The sequence below is a fragment of the Notolepis coatsorum genome, assembly GCF_963971535.1.
Source record: "Notolepis coatsorum genome assembly, chromosome: 4".
NCBI classification, from domain to species: Eukaryota; Metazoa; Chordata; class Actinopteri; order Aulopiformes; family Paralepididae; genus Notolepis; species Notolepis coatsorum.
This window is the reverse complement of record NC_140168.1, coordinates 151204592-151223675: the sequence shown is the minus strand read 5'-3', so window position 1 is coordinate 151223675 and position 19084 is coordinate 151204592. Positions and strand designations below refer to the sequence as shown.

Here is a 19084-nt window from a genome sequence, read left to right as displayed (position 1 = left end):
GGGGCAGGTGACATGAGCACTACAATAATTAAGACAGTACAATAATTTAAACACAGTTTGATTGATTGATTGATTGAAAAGTTTATTAACAGATTGCAGAATGGGTACAGTACAGTACAGCTCAATACATACAATTGTTAAGGGGATGCAGACCAGAGAAAGACTTTCGTCTTGTTTACATCAGGGTCCCGCATTTTCAATTCATCATAACATATATGACATACATGACAGACATACAGATAGACAGTACTGCTACATCTATACATTTATGACATATCAGATTTGCAAATACAGTACTGTTTGTGATACAAAAGTGTCCAGAAAAAGAGTGTATATACATTTGGCGTAGAAACTGTACATTGGAGGAGGTTGGGTTGGAGTTGGTAGGAATCAGTAGGTTACAATACACTAAAATACATTACATCACAACCCCTCAGTTAAAATGGTCGCACACTTGACCATCTCTCAACCATGATTTTAAGTTAGATTTAAATTAAATGTATCTTTGATACTCCCTGAGCCGTATTGGCAAACTGTTCCAGGTGTGGGCTGCTCTCATGGAAAAGGCTGCCTGACTAAAAGCAGACCTCCTGTTTGGGACTACACAGTCCCCTCTAACTACAGACCTGGTATATCCGTCTAATACATTTGTAACTATCAACTATCGACCAGCGAATGATTCCTCCGGTAGATCCACGACATGCTATTTAATTACAAATCAACTTATGAGTAGGACGGCTAAAAGCAGCCATGTCTATGGCAGTGTGGTGATCAGGAACAGTGAACTGACTCACCTTAGCGTCGTCTTTTTCAGAGAGGCTGTCGGTGCTGGCAGAGAGCTCACTGTCCACTGTTAAATAATCCTGGAACACACCATGAGACCATAATTCAAGCCTACTGTACTTTGGTGATAACAGGGCACTACAAGCGTATTTCAATCTTAGACTTAAATACGATCCTGTTCAGGATATGTAATATAAGACTATAGATGTTTTACTTCAGAATATGAATTCACCTGCGATGGCCTACGATCATACGCCGGTTTGGGTGATCGTCTGAAGATTCCACCCAGCACCCCTGTTTTCTCCTGAGAAGGGACGGAGATTAATACTTAGATTAAGACATATACTTAATACTTATATTCAGACATATACTTAATCTACAGTATATACTTAGATTCAGACATATACTTAGATTCAGACATATACTTAATCCATATATTTAGATTCAGACATATACTTCATCTATAGACTTATATTCAGACATATACTTAATCCACGGGTATTGCACTACCACCCCTGCAGGTTATATACAACAAGAGGTGCAAATCCAGAGCCTGCAGAATAATGAAAGACCCACATCACCCAAACAACAGCCTGTTCATGCTGCTGAGGTCAGGCAGACGCCTGCGAACCCCAGCTACGAGGACATAGAGACTTCGGCTCAGCTTCTTCCCCCAGGCCATCAGAGCCTTGAACACTGAACTCTCCACACACAAGCACACATGAGCACACACATGACACACACACTGTACACGCTCACACACTAGCAGCCACTTTAACATGAGCAAGCACACACTCATGCTGCACATGCCCACACTTATGGCCACTAAGGAAAGGTCACTTTAAAAATAGTATAGTAACAGTAACAGTGTATTGCACTACCAAAGGACCTAGCATGTCCTCCATGCTCAGTAAATAACTTATGTACAAATACCGATATGCCCTACTATGTTACTTGTTTATTGCACAATGTTGTTTTATTGGATTCTATTATATGTTGTTACTACTGTATTGCACATCGTTGCGGGCAAGAACACCCGCATTTCATTGTATACTTGTATGCCGTGACAAATAAAACTCTTGACTTACCGGTATCCATATATTTAGATTCAGACATATACTTCATCTATATACTTAGATTCAGACATCTTCATCTATATACTTAGATTCAGACATATTTAATCTACAGTATATACTTAGATTCAGACATATACTTAATCTATATATTTAGATTCAGACATATACTTCATCTATATACTTAGATTCAGACATATACTTAATCCATATACTTAGATTCAGACATATACTTCATCTATATACTTAGATTCAGACATATACTTAATCCATATACAGTATTTAGATTCAGACATATACTTCATCTATATAGTTCAATCTATATAGATGAGTTCAAATCAACCAGTTCAGACTCACCTTGGCAGAGTTGTTACTATCAGTTAAGCTGTCGTTACTGGCAGACAGGACAGCATTTTGCACGGAGAGTGTGGCCTGTAAGTCACAACAAGAGACTGCAGGGGTTGTGGATTCATAAGAATAATGTTGATCGTTAAAAATAAGTACGTCAGGACACACCTGAGCAGGTGATTCATCCTTGGGGGGCTTGGTGGTCTTCTTCAGAATTCCTTTGAACATACCCCCCTTTTCCTAAGAAGCAAAGCGGGTCAGTTTAGGTGTTGGATACACTACTAGAGATGCACCAAAACCATGTTCTCATCCTAGAGATGCATCAAAACCATGTTCTCATCATAAAGATGCACCAAAACCATGTTCTCATCCGAGATTTGCACCAAAACCATGTTATCTGAATCATTAGTCTGAACAAACAATTATATAAATAAATATTTGGGGTCAAAGGGCAAATATGTAAGGGATAATGTATAGCTACGAGGTCATTGTCGCAAAATAATTGACCGACACGGAGTTTAAAATACCGAGGCGCAGCGCCGAGGTGTTTTAAACGTCAGTGAAGGTAAATTATTTTGCGACAATGATCGAGTATAGCTATACATTATCCCAACAGCTTTAAGTACCTCGGAGCCTACATATCCGAGGATTTGACATGGACCACACACATTGACAGTGTTGTGAAGAAGGCACGACAACGCCTCTACTTCCTCAGGCGCCTAAGGAAGTTCCAAGTCAGTCAGAAGATCCTTAAGAACTTCTACTCATGTACAATAGAGAGCATCTTGACCGGCAACATCACCTCCTGGTTTGGGAATAGCACTGCACAAGACCGAAGCAGACTACAAAGAGTGACACGTTCAGCCGAACGCACAATTGGAGGGGGGCTCCCCACCCTCCAGAACATTTACAACAAGCGTTGCAAGGGCAAGGCGAAGAGAATCATTAAAGACTCCAGTCACCCGAACAACTGCCTCTTTGAACTGCTGCGGTCAGGCAAGCGATACCGGAGTCTCAAGGCGAGCACAGAAAGACTCAGAAGAAGCTTCTATCCCCAGGCCATCAGGCTGCTAAACGAACAATGAATGAACACTACACAACAACAACCACCAAACGCACATAGCACACACATCCACACGCACACACTCACTTTAAACAAACACACTGTAGCACCCACTCCACACACTTTATAGCACACACCCACTTTAAACAAACACACTGTAGCACCCACTCCCCACACTTTATATTTATTGATGAAGGATTGCACTACAACTCGTACACCTTACTGTAAATTGTACCTAAATTGTACCTCATCCCATTTCTGCTTTGCACTATATAGTACTGTACATTAGTACACTGCATAGTATTGTATATTATATGGTAACTCAGAACATTGTACATATGTCTATACCGAACACTGTGACCTCATTTTCTTCTTCTAAAATTACATGCTATACTATGTTATTTGATACTATCTTGTCTAGCACAGTCTCTGGAGCGTAACAGTAAGAAGCATTTTGTATGAAAGTATTCTGTACTTCTGTATGACAACTATTAAAGAAACTTGAAACTTGAAACTTGAAACATTATCCCGCTTATTACATGGCTAACTTACTAACAATATACCCAATTCATTTTACATCGACAAGACGAGATCAAATGCAGACGCAGTTCTGTTCTGGCTCCGCTGTCATCGTCACACACACTCCGCTGTCAGTGCAGCCAGCAGGTGTGTCTGATTGGCTGCACTGATGCAGTGTGTGTCAGTGGCCTTGATTGCGAACAGCTGCGCACAGCGGTCATTATTGTTCCACAGAGGTCCGTTATGTAAGGGATGGCTACGAGGTCATTGTCGCAAAATAATTGACCGACACGGAGTTTAAAATACCGAGGCGCCGCGCCGAGGTGTTTTAAACGTAGTGAAGGTCAATTATTTTGCGACAATGACCGAGTAGGCTATACATTATCCCGCTTATTACATGGCTAACTTACTAACAATATACCTAATTCATTTGACAAATCGCAGTTGTTCTGTGGCTCTGTCAGCCCAAATAAAGTGATTATTATTATCGCGGGCAGCCTCTGGCTCCGCTGTCAGTGCAGCGCTATACATTATCCCGCTTATTACATGGCTAACTTACTAACAATATACCTAATTCATTTGACAAATCGCAGTTGTTCTGTGGCTCTGTCAGCCCAAATAAAGTGATTATTATTATCGCGGGCAGCCTCTGTGTTCTGGCTCCGCTCGTCGCTCCGCCCCCTGTCATCGCCGGCACGGCAGTGTCTAATTGCACTGAAACAGTGTGTCAGTGGGCTTGATTGCGAACAGCTGCGCTCTGCGGTCATTATTGAAAAATCTGCGGTCATTATTGAAAAATAATGACCGCAGTCGGGGGGCTGTTGACCAATCACAAGCAAGCATTTCGGCGAATGTGAAAACGCCATGTAATAACGAGTAATAACGGACCTCTGACGAGCGCTATTGACCAATCACAAGCAAGCATTTCGGCGAATGTGAAAACGCCATGTAATAAATATTTTTAACCCCCCATTATGGAGAGTGACAGTGGCTCAGGAGGTAGAGCGTCATCTGGTAAGTTCCCAGTTTGATTCTGGCTCCTCACAGCAGCGTGTCGGAGTGTCCTTGAGCAAGACACTTAACCCCTAACTGCTCCCGATGAGCAGGTTGGCACCTTGCATGGTCGCCTCTGCCGCCAGTGTGTGAATGTGAGAGTGAATGGGTGAATGTGAGGCATAAGTTGTAAAGCGCTTTGGATAAAAGCGCTATATAAATGCAGTCGATTCACCATTTACTATTCAAGGGTATTACAACTTTTTTCAATTACAGGTTGAGAGTCTGGTTATCCAGTGCATCCCTAATACAAAACATTGATATATGAGGGAACAATACATTTCCTTGATTCACCCTCATATACTGTAGCCCATACCTCATATACTCACCATATTGTTGTTCTCAGACAGACTGTTTGAACGCTCACTGTTCACCGACAGGTTGTCCTGTAAAATACAGTCATCAAAGGGCCAACGTGAGTACACCTGGGTACACTACACAATGTGAGACAGTATGCTAATATAACTGATAGGGCATACAGACCCTCATCTGCACCTTGATTTACACCGCCTACTTGCTCATACTCAGAGTTAATTATATTGTTAATTTGTTTTACACTGCCTATTTTTATTTTTACTTTTCTACTGTACTATAATTGTATGACCTGTATCATGTCTCCTACTATTACCATGTACCTGTACCCCCCCCCCCATGCTGCTATGGTGCCTGAATTTCCCCAAGGGGATCAATAAAGGAATATCTTATCTTATGATACACACACAAACACACAGTGTATAGATCTCATCTTTAACACTGGAAATGGTTGTATTTGTGCAAGTTGCCCACCACATTACCTGTGCTTGGGTTGAGGGTTCGGCAGACTTGGAGGATCTTTTGAACATCCCACCAAATATTGCCGCCTTTTGCTGCCAGGGGAGAATTGAAGAGAAATGAGACTGTATGCGAGATTTTTGATGACCATTAACACCATTGTCAGATGCTCAACAATGGCGGAACGAATTCCCCACCAGTCATGACAACCGAAAACCGACTAAAAACATACTTCCTCAATCAATATCAGACATAAAGAGACGAACAGTACTACTGTATTTTACCAGTATGCACTTTGTTACTAAGTAATCTACCCTGCCTATATTACTACCTACTATGATAATATGTCTCACTACACACTCAAGTCTGTAGCACTCAAGTTGAACACTGACGAACACTGTTACTGACCCTTAGCTGCCATAGTTGTACAGTACCCTTAGCTGCCATAGTTGTACAGTACCCTTATCTGCCATAGTTGTACAGTACCCTTAGCTGCCATAGTTGTACAGTACCCTTAGCTGCCATAGTTGTACAGTACCCTTATCTGCCATAGTTGTACAGTACCCTTATCTGCCATAGTTGTACAGTACCCTTATCTGCTAGAGGTGTACAGTACCCTTATCTGCCATAGTTGTACAGTACCCTTATCTGCCATAGTTGTACAGTACCCTTATCTGCCATAGTTGTACAGTACCCTTATCTGCCATAGTTGTACAGTACCCTTATCTGCCATAGTTGTACAGTACCCTTATCTGCTAGAGGTGTACAGTACCCTTATCTGCCATAGTTGTACAGTACCCTTATCTGCCATAGTTGTACAGTACCCTTATCTGCCATAGTTGTACAGTACCCTTATCTGCCATAGTTGTACAGTACCCTTATCTGCCATAGTTGTACAGTACCCTTATCTGCCATAGTTGTACAGTACCCTTATCTGCTAGAGGTGTACAGTACCCTTATCTGCCATAGTTGTACAGTACCCTTAGCTGCCATAGTTGTACAGTACCCTTAGCTGCCATAGTTGTACAGTACCCTTAGCTGCCATAGTTGTACAGTACCCTTATCTGCCATAGTTGTACAGACTACAGTACCCTTAGCTGCCAGAGGTGTACAGTACCCTTAGCTGCCATAGTTGTACAGACTACAGTACCCTTAGCTGCCAGAGGTGTACAGTACCCTTAGCTGCCATAGTTGTACAGACTACAGTACCCTTAGCTGCCATAGTTGTACAGACTACAGTACCCTTAGCTGCCATAGTTGTACAGTACCCTTAGCTGCCATAGTTGTACAGACTACAGTACCCTTAGCTGCCATAGTTGTACAGACTACAGTACCCTTAGCTGCCATAGTTGTACAGTACCCTTAGCTGCCATAGTTGTACAGTACCCTTAGCTGCCATAGTTGTACAGTACCCTTAGCTGCCAGAGTTGTACAGACTACAGTACCCTTAGCTGCCATAGTTGTACAGACTACAGTACCCTTAGCTGCCATAGTTGTACAGACTACAGTACCCTTAGCTGCCATAGTTGTACAGTACCCTTAGCTGCCATAGTTGTACAGTACCCTTAGCTGCCATAGTTGTACAGTACCCTTATCTGCCAGAGTTGTACCCTTCCTGCTGACTTGTTGTACAGAACTAGTAAGTCGCTTTGGATAAAAGCGTTCAGCTAAAATGTAACAACAAACTGTAATTTAAGATGGACAGCTACCTTTTCTATAATTTAGGTTAATAGGCGAACTGTAACGTTAGTATCTCAATTCAAAACACCACGTGAAGTACTCAAAAGAAGACTGGCTCGCTGATAACAAACTATCATTACACATGGGCAAAACAGAGTCCATTCTCTTCGGTTCAAATAACAAACTCAGCAAGACCGACGGCTTCTCAGTTACAGTGGGTGACAATATTGTCACAAGGAAAGATGAAATTACCTACCTGGGTTCCATCCTAGAGGCTAATCTCTCCTGTGACAAAATGGCATCCAATGTAATAAAAAAAGTCAACCAACGAACTCGATTCTTGTACCGGATCTCCTCTCTGGTAAACAAGAATACCCTGAAGACTCTGGCAGGAGCACTCATTCAGGGGTACTACGACTATGCTTGCACCTCATGGTACCAAAGCACCTCAAAGGCGCTAAAAACAAAATTACAAACATCTCAAAACAAACTGGTCAGACTACTGCTTGACCTGACTCCTAGAACCCACCTCACCCCTGCCCACTTTGACAACCTAGGATGGCTTAGAGTAGACAACAGAGTACAGCAACTTGCAATGGGCCTGGTCTACAAGATACACTACACGACCATGGTACCCATGTACATGTCAAAATACTTCCCAAAGGTCAGTGAATACCACGATCACAACACCAGAGGGAGCTCCACAAATCATGTTAAACCCAGATTCGGCTCAAATAAGGGACTAAACACGTTTCGCAATTATGCCACATCAATGTGGAACGCCCTACCCAAAGCTGTAAAGGAATGTGGATCACTACCCACTTTCAAAACCTCTCTCAAGGGACACCTACGGGAGACTGCAATTCAACACTGGCCCCTGTAAATATCCTAACCCAACCCCCTCCAATGTACAGTCATTTACCTAGTATGGTTGTCAATAGTCCAATGTACAATTTTGTTTGTTTGTACAGTGTCTCCCCCCCCCCCTCAATGTACAGTTTTGCCAATGTACAGTCATTTACCTAGTATGGTTGTCAATAGTCCAATGTACAATTTTGTTTGTTTGTACAGTGTCCCCCCCCCCCCTCAATGTACAGTTTTGCTTGTTTATACAGTGTGCCCCCCCCCCCCCAACCACCTCCAATGTAGATTACCCAGTATGGTTGTCAATATCCCAGTGTACCCAACCCCCCCCACCCAACCTCCTCCAATGTACAGTTTCTACGTCAAATGTATATACTCCCTTTTCCTGACTCCTTCTGTATCACAAACAGTACTGTATTTGCAAATCTGGTATGTCATCATAAATGTATAGATGTAGCAGTACTGACTATCTGTATGTCATATATGTCCTGATGAATTGAAAATGGGGGACCCTGATGTAAACAAGACGAAAGTCTTTCTCTGGTCTGCATCCCCTTAACAATTGTGTGTATTGAGCTGTACTGTATTGTACCCATTCTGCAATCTGTTAATAAAGTTTTCAATCAATCAATCAAAACTGTGAATAACAAAGCGGCTCAAAAAAAGACAGGATCCACTCACTGCAACGCCTCCTTCCTCACACTCCAAGTCGAGGGAATCATACCGCTCCTGTCAAGAGCAGAATTCATATTTTCAATACCCAAGCCTAACATATACAGGCTGCTATATGCCTATTTCCTAACAACAAATCAATTGTAATAATGGCAGAAAATACCATCATCGACAAACAAACGCTTCAACACCATGAACACTTTCTTTTCTAACGCTAAAAAAGACATTATTGCTTATCGATGGACTAGTAGTGACTCGTTCGCTGCTTACCATTCCGCCGGTTGTTTAAGCTGTTGTTGACTTTTGATCAACAAAACAGATGTTAGTTAGTTAGTTCGATAGTTTTGGTCGACAGTATAGCCTCGGTTATTATGCTACTCTTTTCAACGGGAGTTTCGGTAGCGCGTCAACTCGCGAACCGAATGGATTAACTGTGAAATTCCTCCCTGCTAGCAAATACTTCCCTATAGGCCCCTCGCCTCTGGCTTGTGTTTACTTCCATGTAGGACAACAAGGAGGAGACACCCTTCAGACCTGCCGAGCAGCTTCTCTCCACTTCACCTACACCGAGACGTGTTGCTCACCAGGGCGGGGCGTCCGTCACCTGTGCGCTCAGGTTCAATAGTATCCAGCTGCAGCACGACAGCCCAGCGCTTACAAGCCCCGCACAGGTTACTACTGTAGTAGCGTCACCGGTCATTTGTTGTCATAAATAATAAAGTAGCCGGAATTGTAAATGGTGCATTTATATAACAGCTTTATCCAAAGCGCTTTGCAATTTGTTCCTCACATTTTACCCATTCAGTGGTGCAGTCGCGGTCACACCCGGTTACACGCCGTGTTACCAGATCACTGAGGCAGAAGTACGCGCGATCGCGCACGGATGTGTACTCGCGTGTACGCGCACACAAAAATGCGCTGTATCCATTCGTTGTGACTAGTACCCAGGCATGCGTTGTTCATGGGACGGGGTAGCACGGTGTGCAAGCTCACTTGCTATTTGCATATGAATGAATGAAAACTTTATTTAACAGATTGCAGAATGGGTACAATACAGTACGGCTCAATACATACAATTGTTAAGGGGATGCAGACCTGAGAAAGACGTTTGTCTTGTTTCCATCAGGGTCCCCCATTTTCAATTCATATAGACATTTATGACATACACAACATACATGACATTTATGGCATAGGGACATATAGGTATTTAGTACTGATACATTTGTGACATAGGCGGTATTCAAATATACAGTACTGTTACCCCTAGATCCTGACAGAGTATATACATATGATGGGGAGGGGACTGTACACTAGGAGGGGGTGGGTGGGTGGGAGGGAAATATACATACGGCGGGGAGGGAATATATACATGCGGTGGGGAGGAGACTGTCTATTATATCAATAGCCCCGGTCGTCAGGTGTGTTAAATACGTTCTCAGACACATTCACACCTAACTTGTTGTGAAGACGTGTTACATTCCATTCGTAGAGGCAATTAGGCACGGTCTTTAGTCTGTGCCCAAGCGAGGGGACATTAAATGCGCATTCGCGGGAGCGTGGTGCGTGTCACCCCAGATGATTTCAATAACGCACCACTGCTAGTACCCGGCCACCGTTTTACATAACAAAAAGCGCAGGTAGACTAAGTGTCTGGGTGTTGGCTATCTGAATGCATCTCCCCCTTCATTCTGTGTGACACAGGCAGTGGAGGTGAATAATAATGTGGCTCGGAATTCGTGATGGGGGTCTACCTGCTTATGATATTGAATCAAGCGTCTGTGCTGCGCGCCAGCTTTCCACGCGCACATTCACACAAATAGAGAGCAAGAAGAGCTTGTATGATAGAAAGATTGCACTTGCGTATATGCGCTTGTGTGTGTGTGTGCGTGCGTGTGTGTATAAATCAGTTATGTGCGCATGCACGTACCCGCGCGTGCACGTGGCGTGTTACCAGTTCCCATATTAGGACTGCACCAATGCACACACCTACGACGGCGGAGGGAATGAATGAATGAATATCTTCTAGTAAGATCTCCATCTGTCCGTCTCTCTCTCTTGTCTCTCTCTTGTCTCTTTCTTTTGTCTCTCTCTCTTGTCTTGTCTCTCTCTCTCTTGTCTCACGTCTCTCTTGCTTCTCTCTTGTCTCTCTCTCTTATTGTTGGTTTATAAAAGTTCAAAGATTTTTTTCTGTACAATATTCTGTTCTACTTCTAACGGTGTGTGTCTCTTCAGGGACAACTCCAGCTTCCGCAACACCAAGATTGCCCTGTGAGGAAGAGAGGAGAGCAGAAGAAGAGGAGAGAAGGATGGAGGGATGGGCGACATGGTCGCACAAACACGTAGGTTTCAATCACTGAGCTGTCTGTCTGTTGTTGTCTGTCTTCTTAGGTTCGGCTACTGTACATGGAGATGAGACCCCCCACCTCTCTCTCCATACAGTACCAGCAGCTGCAGGTCTGACGAGCACAGAGTTGCCAGTCGATAATTCTTGCTATTTAAAAATATTCCTCTTCTTCTCCCCCACTACTCCTCCAACGGGTGGTGGATGGTTTTATGTTGACGGTAGATGGGGAAACACAACTAACACTAGTCTTTATTAAATGTTGTTTCGGGTTTTCCCACGAGAATGCACGCCTACGTGTTTGTCCGACTATGTCGACCTGAACAATGGGGGATAATAATAAGAACGAGTCGCCTCGGGGGCCTGGAGGGAGGATACCGCAGGCGGTAGACGGCCGCTGCTGCTGGAGCTGGACCGAGTCATGTGAGACAAGCCGGCGGCAGCAAGGCGCACGGAGGCGGGGAGAAACCACCACCTCGCCCCGCTGGTGCTTCACAGCGCGTCTCAGGCGAGAGCGTAAAGGGGGGCGTAATAGCATAGGTCAGTGGCCAAGCAGAGCGCAAAACGGGAACCCGGAAACACGAGCGCGTTGGTAAAAGCATACACGCAGCCCTGCGGGGAACCGGTGCTGGTGGACCTAGAGCTGGAAATGCTCTTCCCCAGCCTCACCCACTGAGACCTGTTGGACAGGAAGTCGGTGATGTAAACAAGACAAAGTCTTTCTCTGGTCTGCATCCCCTTAACAATTGTGTGTATTGAGCTGCACTGTACTGTACCCATTCTGCAATCTGTTAATAAACTTTTCAATCAATCAATCAATCAATCCCGCACAGTGCAATACTCCAATATAGCCATTGGGTGGGTGGCGCTGCTGAGCGGGCCTGTGACGGCCTGACAGCGTGGGGACAGAGAGGGCTGGGCTGACGTTCTGCAGATGGATGCTTCTCACACAGACCGCAAATAAACTAATGCTTATAAAATGATTTAATAGGCTAAACTTCGTTTAAAATTCTTTATTTTAACTTGTTTATTGTATTTGATTTTTGTCGACATAATGCTACATGGCCCGACTAGATCCGTGACTCCGTTGCGATACAAATGAATTATCTATAAAAGTGGCATAAACTAACGCTTATAAAATGATTTAATAGGCTAAACTTTGTTTAAAGAATATTTTACACTTGTTTATTGTATTTGATTTTTGTCGACATAATGCTACGTGGCCCGACTAGATCCGTGACTCCTTTGCGATACAAATGAATTATCTATAAAAGTGGCTATCTTTGAAATCCACTGCTGTGGCAGCCTGGGGCGAGCCTTTATCGCTCCGGGGAAACATATGGGGAACATAGGACCCGGGGAATATAGAACCCTTTTGGAACATGGGAAACATAGGGGGAACATAGGACCCGGGGAACATAGAACCCTTTTGCGGATGGGGGAACATAGAACCCTTTTAAAAAAATAAAATAAAAAAAACTGGGAACATAGAACCCGGGGAAGACATGTTCCCCACTGGTCACAGCGAGACACACAGAAGTAGAGTCTTGCGGTTTCAGTGAACGCTCTTACTAGTCACTACCGTCTACCCCAATGGGGAGCTTAGAAGTCTGAGTCATGGTGCGTCCTGTTCTAAATATAGGGAAGCATCTTGACGTATCTAAAAGGTTAGACTGGAATTACTGAGAGATCACAAGTTAAACTAACCTACGTATTAACTTATATTATTACATGGCGTTTTAACATTCGCCAAAATGCCTGATTGTGATTGGTCAATAGCGCTCCGTTACCCCTAGCAGCGGTCAATTATTTCGCGATAAGTTAACTGACCGCTGCTATGGGCAACGGGCAATAATGACCGCTGTTAGGGGCAACAGAGCGCTATTGACCAATCACAATCAAGCATTTTGATCGCAGTCACGAAAGCTATAACCTCGTTCCCAGCTTTATCTCGCACAGCTGCACTACATCAGGTGAATCAAGTCCACACCTGCCGGCGATGGCAGAGGAGCAGCCACAGAACTGCGTCTGCATTTGATCTCGTCTTTTCGATGGTGTAAAATGAATTAGGTATATTGTTAGTAAGTTAGCCATGTAATAAGCGGGATAATGTATAGCTATACTCGGTCATTGTCGCAAAATAATTGACCTTCACTGCGTTTAGAACACCTCTGTCAATTATTTTGCGACAATGACCTCGTAGCTATACATTATCCCTTACTTAACTTACAACAACTGCGCCCCTCGATTACCCACAATGCTGTCTGGTTTACATACTGGCCGCGTCTATTCGAATCCTAACGCATTTATGCTTCCGCGTTCGCGTTTTGCGCTCTGATTGGCCACTGACATTTCTGGTCGCGCCAATCGTGTGACATCAAGTTTTTTCGCCGGTTAAGCTTAGGCACTCTTTCGAAGTTGGTTAAGGTTAGAGTTTGTCTTAGAGCAGGGGGCGATAGAACGCCAGCCCTGATTCCAAACTCTAACCGTAACCAACTTCGAAAGAGTCGCCTAAGCTTAACCAGTGATAAACTAGGCGTTAGGTAGTTTGCAGGCTGTTAGAGCCGGAAATGGGCGCGTCACGCGATTGGGCGCACATGTCACATGACCAGAAACATCAGTGGCCAATCAGATTCAAAACGCATGCACCGCTTGGGTAAAAACTAGACGCGAACAGGCTTGTTGTGTGGGTGTACAAATCAATATATCAAATGCAAACATTGAAGGCGATGCAGACCAGAGAAAGACGTTTGTCTTGTTTACATCAGGGTCCCCCATCACTTATCAGGGGACCATGAAAGGTGCCGACCTGCTCACCGAGAGCAACTAGGGGTTAAGTGTCTTGCTCAAGGACACTTCGACACGCTGCCCGTGAGGAGCGGGAATCGAACCGTGAACCTCTGGATTGGATTACCAAACGACTGCTCTACCTCCTGTCGGCCCAATTATGCCTCACAGCCAGGGACACAATCATTGAATTTGAATTGTTTCATTTTCAGTCATATAAGTATTTATCAAAGTTCCAAAGATGTTCCATTTCAGTGCATGCAGTTGTGCCATGCCGGAAGAGATAGTAGGGGGGTGGATAAGCAAGAGGAAACTACGAAAATGATTTGCCTAACATCAAATGACTACATGTCTGGGATACATGTCTACTAATATGTAAACTTGTATAATCCTCATGCAATCTCAGATGTGGTAAACTGTGGATTTATACCTGGTTTATTGCACACTTGCACATATACAGCAGCAGGTAAATACTGGCAGGTAAATCATTAAGCCATTAAGTGATAAGCTGTGTCTACATGTCTGGCTTTGACGTTTTGGGGAATAACATTGTTTCTCCAGGTACAGTGTTGTACCCAAACTCACATAATTTGTGGAAACTGATATTATTTATGAAATACAAAATAAAATAACGAATGTACACCATTGCCATTATTTATTGTCAAAACAAAAGGACCCAAGGCATTCATAATCAAAGTGCATTGTGTTCCAACATTACTGATTTTCTTCCTTTACATACAAAAGACAACACAATATAATGTAATTAAAACCTAAATATAACATAATAAACTGTTATGCATAATATGGTAAACAAAAGCCTTGCACACATTCATAATCAAAGTGTATTTATATTCCCACATCACTGATTTTCATTCTAACAATATAGCGTTTAACTATAACAGATAATCTAAGCAAGTTTAGATTTTTAAGGCACCCATAAATACACCTGAAACATTCCTGAGTAGTGTATTATAACCATGATTATAGTTAGCTAGGATTATGATAAGGTACTGCAAGACTGAAATAAAATCACTGCATGGATTTAGGCACATTAAAGAAAAAAGTATTAAAGAACCAGTACAAAATGTAAACAAACTAATGGGACCAGTGTGATGGGTTGCTATGGGAGATTAACATTGGCTAACTGTGCTAGCAGGTGATTGTTACATTTGCTGTGGATGTTTTTGAACCACTAAAATTAACAAAATGGTAGCAAACTAGATCGGACTAGTTTGCTTATATCCTTTACAACTACCGACAACTGACAGACAGACTGATTTATGCCTTTATGCCTATTCTTATGTCTGCACATTTTACGTTGCACTACTTTTATTGTATTTTATACCTATTCTTATGTCTGCACATTTTACGTTGCACTACTTTTATTGTATTTTATACCTATTCTTATGTCTGCAATTTATGCATTGATTTTATTCTGTCAACTGTATGCTTATTTTATGCCTATGTTAATTTTATACTATTTGCCGTGAAAGCACTTTGGGCTGCGGTCCATGTGTGAAAGGTGCTATATAGATAGAGTTGTTATTTATTATTATTATATTGTAAACAATTTATGCATTGAAATGTCTGTAAAGTCTCGACGACATTGAAAATGAGGGTGACCTCAATTGTCCTTTTCGAGAATAAATAAAGGTTTGAATGAATAATGCAATCTTTTCAGGAACTAGATCTGAAACGGTTGGGTTCTGTTGATATCCAGGAGGATTAGTCATATTTCCACAACATTCACGACTATATCATTTGGGTAACTTTACATTGACATACCATCTTGTTAAACAATGCAACAAGCAAGATGCTGTGTGTTTTGGAGACTCCTGTTTCAACTGGTCATCAATGATGGACCCACTTGGTACACTAGTGACAGGTTTCTTAACATCTAACTGCATGTACAGTATGTATTATGTCCCTCGCCTGTTTGTAATGGTACGTGGACACCAGTGTTGTAGGACTCGAGTCCTGGACTGATTTTCAGGACTCGTGACTCGACATGGACTTGAGCACTGATGACTCGGACTTGGACTCGAGTATTGACTGCATTCGATCTCAGAAGGTGCAGACGAGGACTCGGACTTGTTAATTGATAAATAGTTATTTATTTAAAAACATTTTTGTAATAGGCCCTAATCATTTGGCATAAGATAGTGATGGCTAGTGCATTTGTTTGGCTATTGTGTCACAAAGTAAATAAACTCCCTTTGAAACGGTGACCGCTGTGTCATTTATGTTTAATGTAGACCTTTTTTTATTTGTATGTCAGCTCAGACTCAACTGACTCGGACTAGGGTAATGGGGACTCGACTCAGGCTCTTCTTTGGTGACTCGGACACTGGGGACTCGAGACTCGAGACTCGACCTCAACATTTAGTGACTTGACTACAACACTGGTGGACAGTAACTGTGGTGTCACTCGCTCCAGGAGAGGCGGTAAGAGTCCCAGGTGTCTGAACTGTGGTGTTACTCGCTCCAGGAGAGGCGGTAGAGTCGTCCCAGGCCGTCGCCACAAACCAGCTCGCTGCATCTGAGTGGGTCCACCTCTAGAACCAGCACAGGACCATCACACACAAACATGCCCACCTAGAGAGAGGAAGAGGGAGAGGGAGAGGGAGAGGGAGAGGGAGAGGGAGAGGGAGAGAGAGAGAGAGAGGGAGAGAGAGAGAGAGAGAGGGAGGGAGAGGGGGAGAGAGAGAAAGGAGGTGAGAGGAAATCAGTTTGTTCCCTGAGCTGATTCATGGTAGAATGTGTGTGTATGTGTGTGTGTATGTATGTGTGTGTATGTGTATGTATGTGTGTGTATGTAAATGTGTGCGTGTGTATGTGTGTGTGTATGTGTGTATGTATGTGTATGTGTGTGTGTGTGTGTGTGTGTGTGTGTGTGTGTGTGTGTATGTGTGTGTGTGTGTGTGTGTGTGTGTGTGTGTGTGGTGATTGTACCTGTCTCTTGGTGGTCCTGTCCCACATCTTGAGCGTCCGGTCGTGGGACCCAGAGACGATGGTGGTGCCGGTGACTCTCAGCACGCTGATCCTGTCACTGTGAGCCTGCGGAGCGAACACCAATAACAATTTTCTCAAAATCTCATTTACAATGCTGACCTGGCCAAGAAAGCAGCAACGTTTCCACAATGGTAAACACAACAAAAACATATAAAACACAGAGAACAACACAACAAAAAGCGATCACTACATTGTGCACATTTGGAACAATAAAAAACCAAGGTACGTTACTTATTACTACATGAGCAGCTGGTGGTAAGGACCTCAGATAACTTCCATTTAAAAACTGGCTAAAGGAGGGCGCGGCAGGGTAGCGCAGTGGACTAAGCACCCGACTACCACCGCAGAGACTCTGGGATGGAATCCAGCTGTCAGCGGTACCTCCGGCTTGGTCAGTTGTCCCTACTAACACAATTGCAGTGTTAGCGGTGGGAAGCCGGTGGGGGGTGTGTGTCCTGGTTGTTGTAAACTGTGACTCCTACTGGTCGGTCGGCGTGTATCCTTTCCGCAACGGACTTCGGTTTCCGGGTTCCTCTGATTGGCCGCGACCCCCACGTGACCCGCCCCCCTATCCAGCGCTGCCGCTGCCCGCTGCTGTGTTGACGCTCGCCTGTGTGTTGACGCGCGCGCGGCATGGACTTGACTGCCGCTTTCAATTTGACGCTCGCTTCCTGACACCGGTTCCTGACAGGCAGCGAGCGAGCGAACTGGAGACGAAATCGCGCGCGACACTGTCCTGATATGAGGCGGCGCGTGTCCGAGTGTGTCTGTGTGTGTGTTAACGGGGGCAAAGCAGCCTGCAATTTTTTTTTTTTTTTAAGATTTTATTTTTGGTGTTTTATCGCTTTATTGCTACTGGGCAGTCCAGTAGAGAGAGACAGAGGAGGAATGGGAGACAGAGTGGAGGGAAGACATTCGGCAAATAACGACGGGTTCGGGAGTCGAACCCGGGTCGGCCGTGTCGCGGCTGAGCGCGCTATGTGGTTCGCCACTGGGGCGCCCCAGCCTGCAATTCTTGACCAATAAAAAGTGTTTAGGGGCGGGACTCTGCCGTATAATCGCTCAACTAGAGACACAGCGAGCGAATATTTGAGGGGGGAACGACATCGCCGCTCAGTTCGCTGCCGCTCGCGGCAGGTCAGTATAGTCTGATTGAAACAAATACATTTTAATAATTTTCGCAATCACGCTCGCTCGCGTCGCTGCCTGTCAGGAAGGGGTATGCCGCTTTGCTCGCTGCTGTTTAATAATATTGTCGCTTTCCACATCGCGAATATTGTCGCTTTTCACATCGCATGCTCTTGTGCAGTCATCTTGAGTCAAGAATCACTTTTCCCACTTCAATGACAGAGCTCTCTTGTTTAATAATATTGTCGCGTCATCTTCTGAGTCCAGAAACGCAGTCATCTTAATGTGCTGCTTATGCAGTTATCAGCTGTTCAAGAAACGCAGTCATCTTAATATGCTGCTTATGCACCACATCAAAACATGTAAAATATTTAAACAACCATTAAGCAGTGTTGGGCGCGTCACTCAGGAAGTATAGGAGTTGTGGAAAGCAGGATGAGAGAGCGTAGATTTCAGTGTGTATCATTTAATCATTTAACATTTGAAAGGCATACATTGTTGTCATACAGAAGTACAGAATACTTTTATACAAAATGCTTCTTACTGTTACTGTTAGAGACTGTGCTAGACAAGATAAGTATGAAATAAAATAGTATAGCATGTAAAATAGAAGTAAAAATAGAGGTCACAGTGTTCAGTATAGACATATGTACAATGTTCGATGCAGAATAGAAGTAACTGAGTTACCATACAATATACTATGCAATGTACTAATATACAATACGCTATAGTGCAAAGCAGAAATGGGATGAGGTACAATTTACAGTAAGGTGTACGAGTTGTAGTGCAAATCCTTTACCAATCAATATAAAGTGTGTTTAGGTGATCTAAAGTGTGGAGAGTGGGTGCTGCAGTGTGTTGTTTATTTCATTCTGATTTACCGTACTTTTCGCACTATAAGCCGCACCTGAATATAAGCCGCAGCAGCTAAATTGAATGATGTGTACATATATAAGCCGCACTGGACTATAAGCCGCAGGTGTTTTAATG

General features: G+C 43.6%; 2 protein-coding genes across 7 annotated transcripts in view; both read right to left on the bottom strand.

Annotated features, from left to right (window-relative positions):
• Positions 1 to 19084, bottom strand: part of apol1 (apolipoprotein L, 1) — a 283625-nt gene that overhangs the window by 65790 nt on the left and 198751 nt on the right. For all 6 annotated transcript variants that reach the window (XM_084313412.1, XM_084313414.1, XM_084313415.1 and 3 more), the window contains exons 11-16: positions 5634 to 5705; positions 5169 to 5225; positions 2373 to 2444; positions 2214 to 2288; positions 1016 to 1087; positions 795 to 863 (exon numbers count right to left, since the gene is read on the bottom strand). In XM_084313412.1, coding sequence (XP_084169538.1) covers positions 795 to 863; positions 1016 to 1087; positions 2214 to 2288; positions 2373 to 2444; positions 5169 to 5225; positions 5634 to 5705 — 417 coding nt within the window. The remainder of the gene's footprint in view (positions 1 to 794; positions 864 to 1015; positions 1088 to 2213; positions 2289 to 2372; positions 2445 to 5168; positions 5226 to 5633; positions 5706 to 19084) is intronic.
• Positions 14601 to 19084, bottom strand: part of tep1 (telomerase-associated protein 1) — a 149643-nt gene continuing 145159 nt past the window's right edge. The window contains exons 27-28 of the mRNA XM_084313418.1: positions 16907 to 17011; positions 14601 to 16549 (exon numbers count right to left, since the gene is read on the bottom strand). Coding sequence (XP_084169544.1) covers positions 16430 to 16549; positions 16907 to 17011 — 225 coding nt within the window. The 3' untranslated portion in view covers positions 14601 to 16429. The remainder of the gene's footprint in view (positions 16550 to 16906; positions 17012 to 19084) is intronic.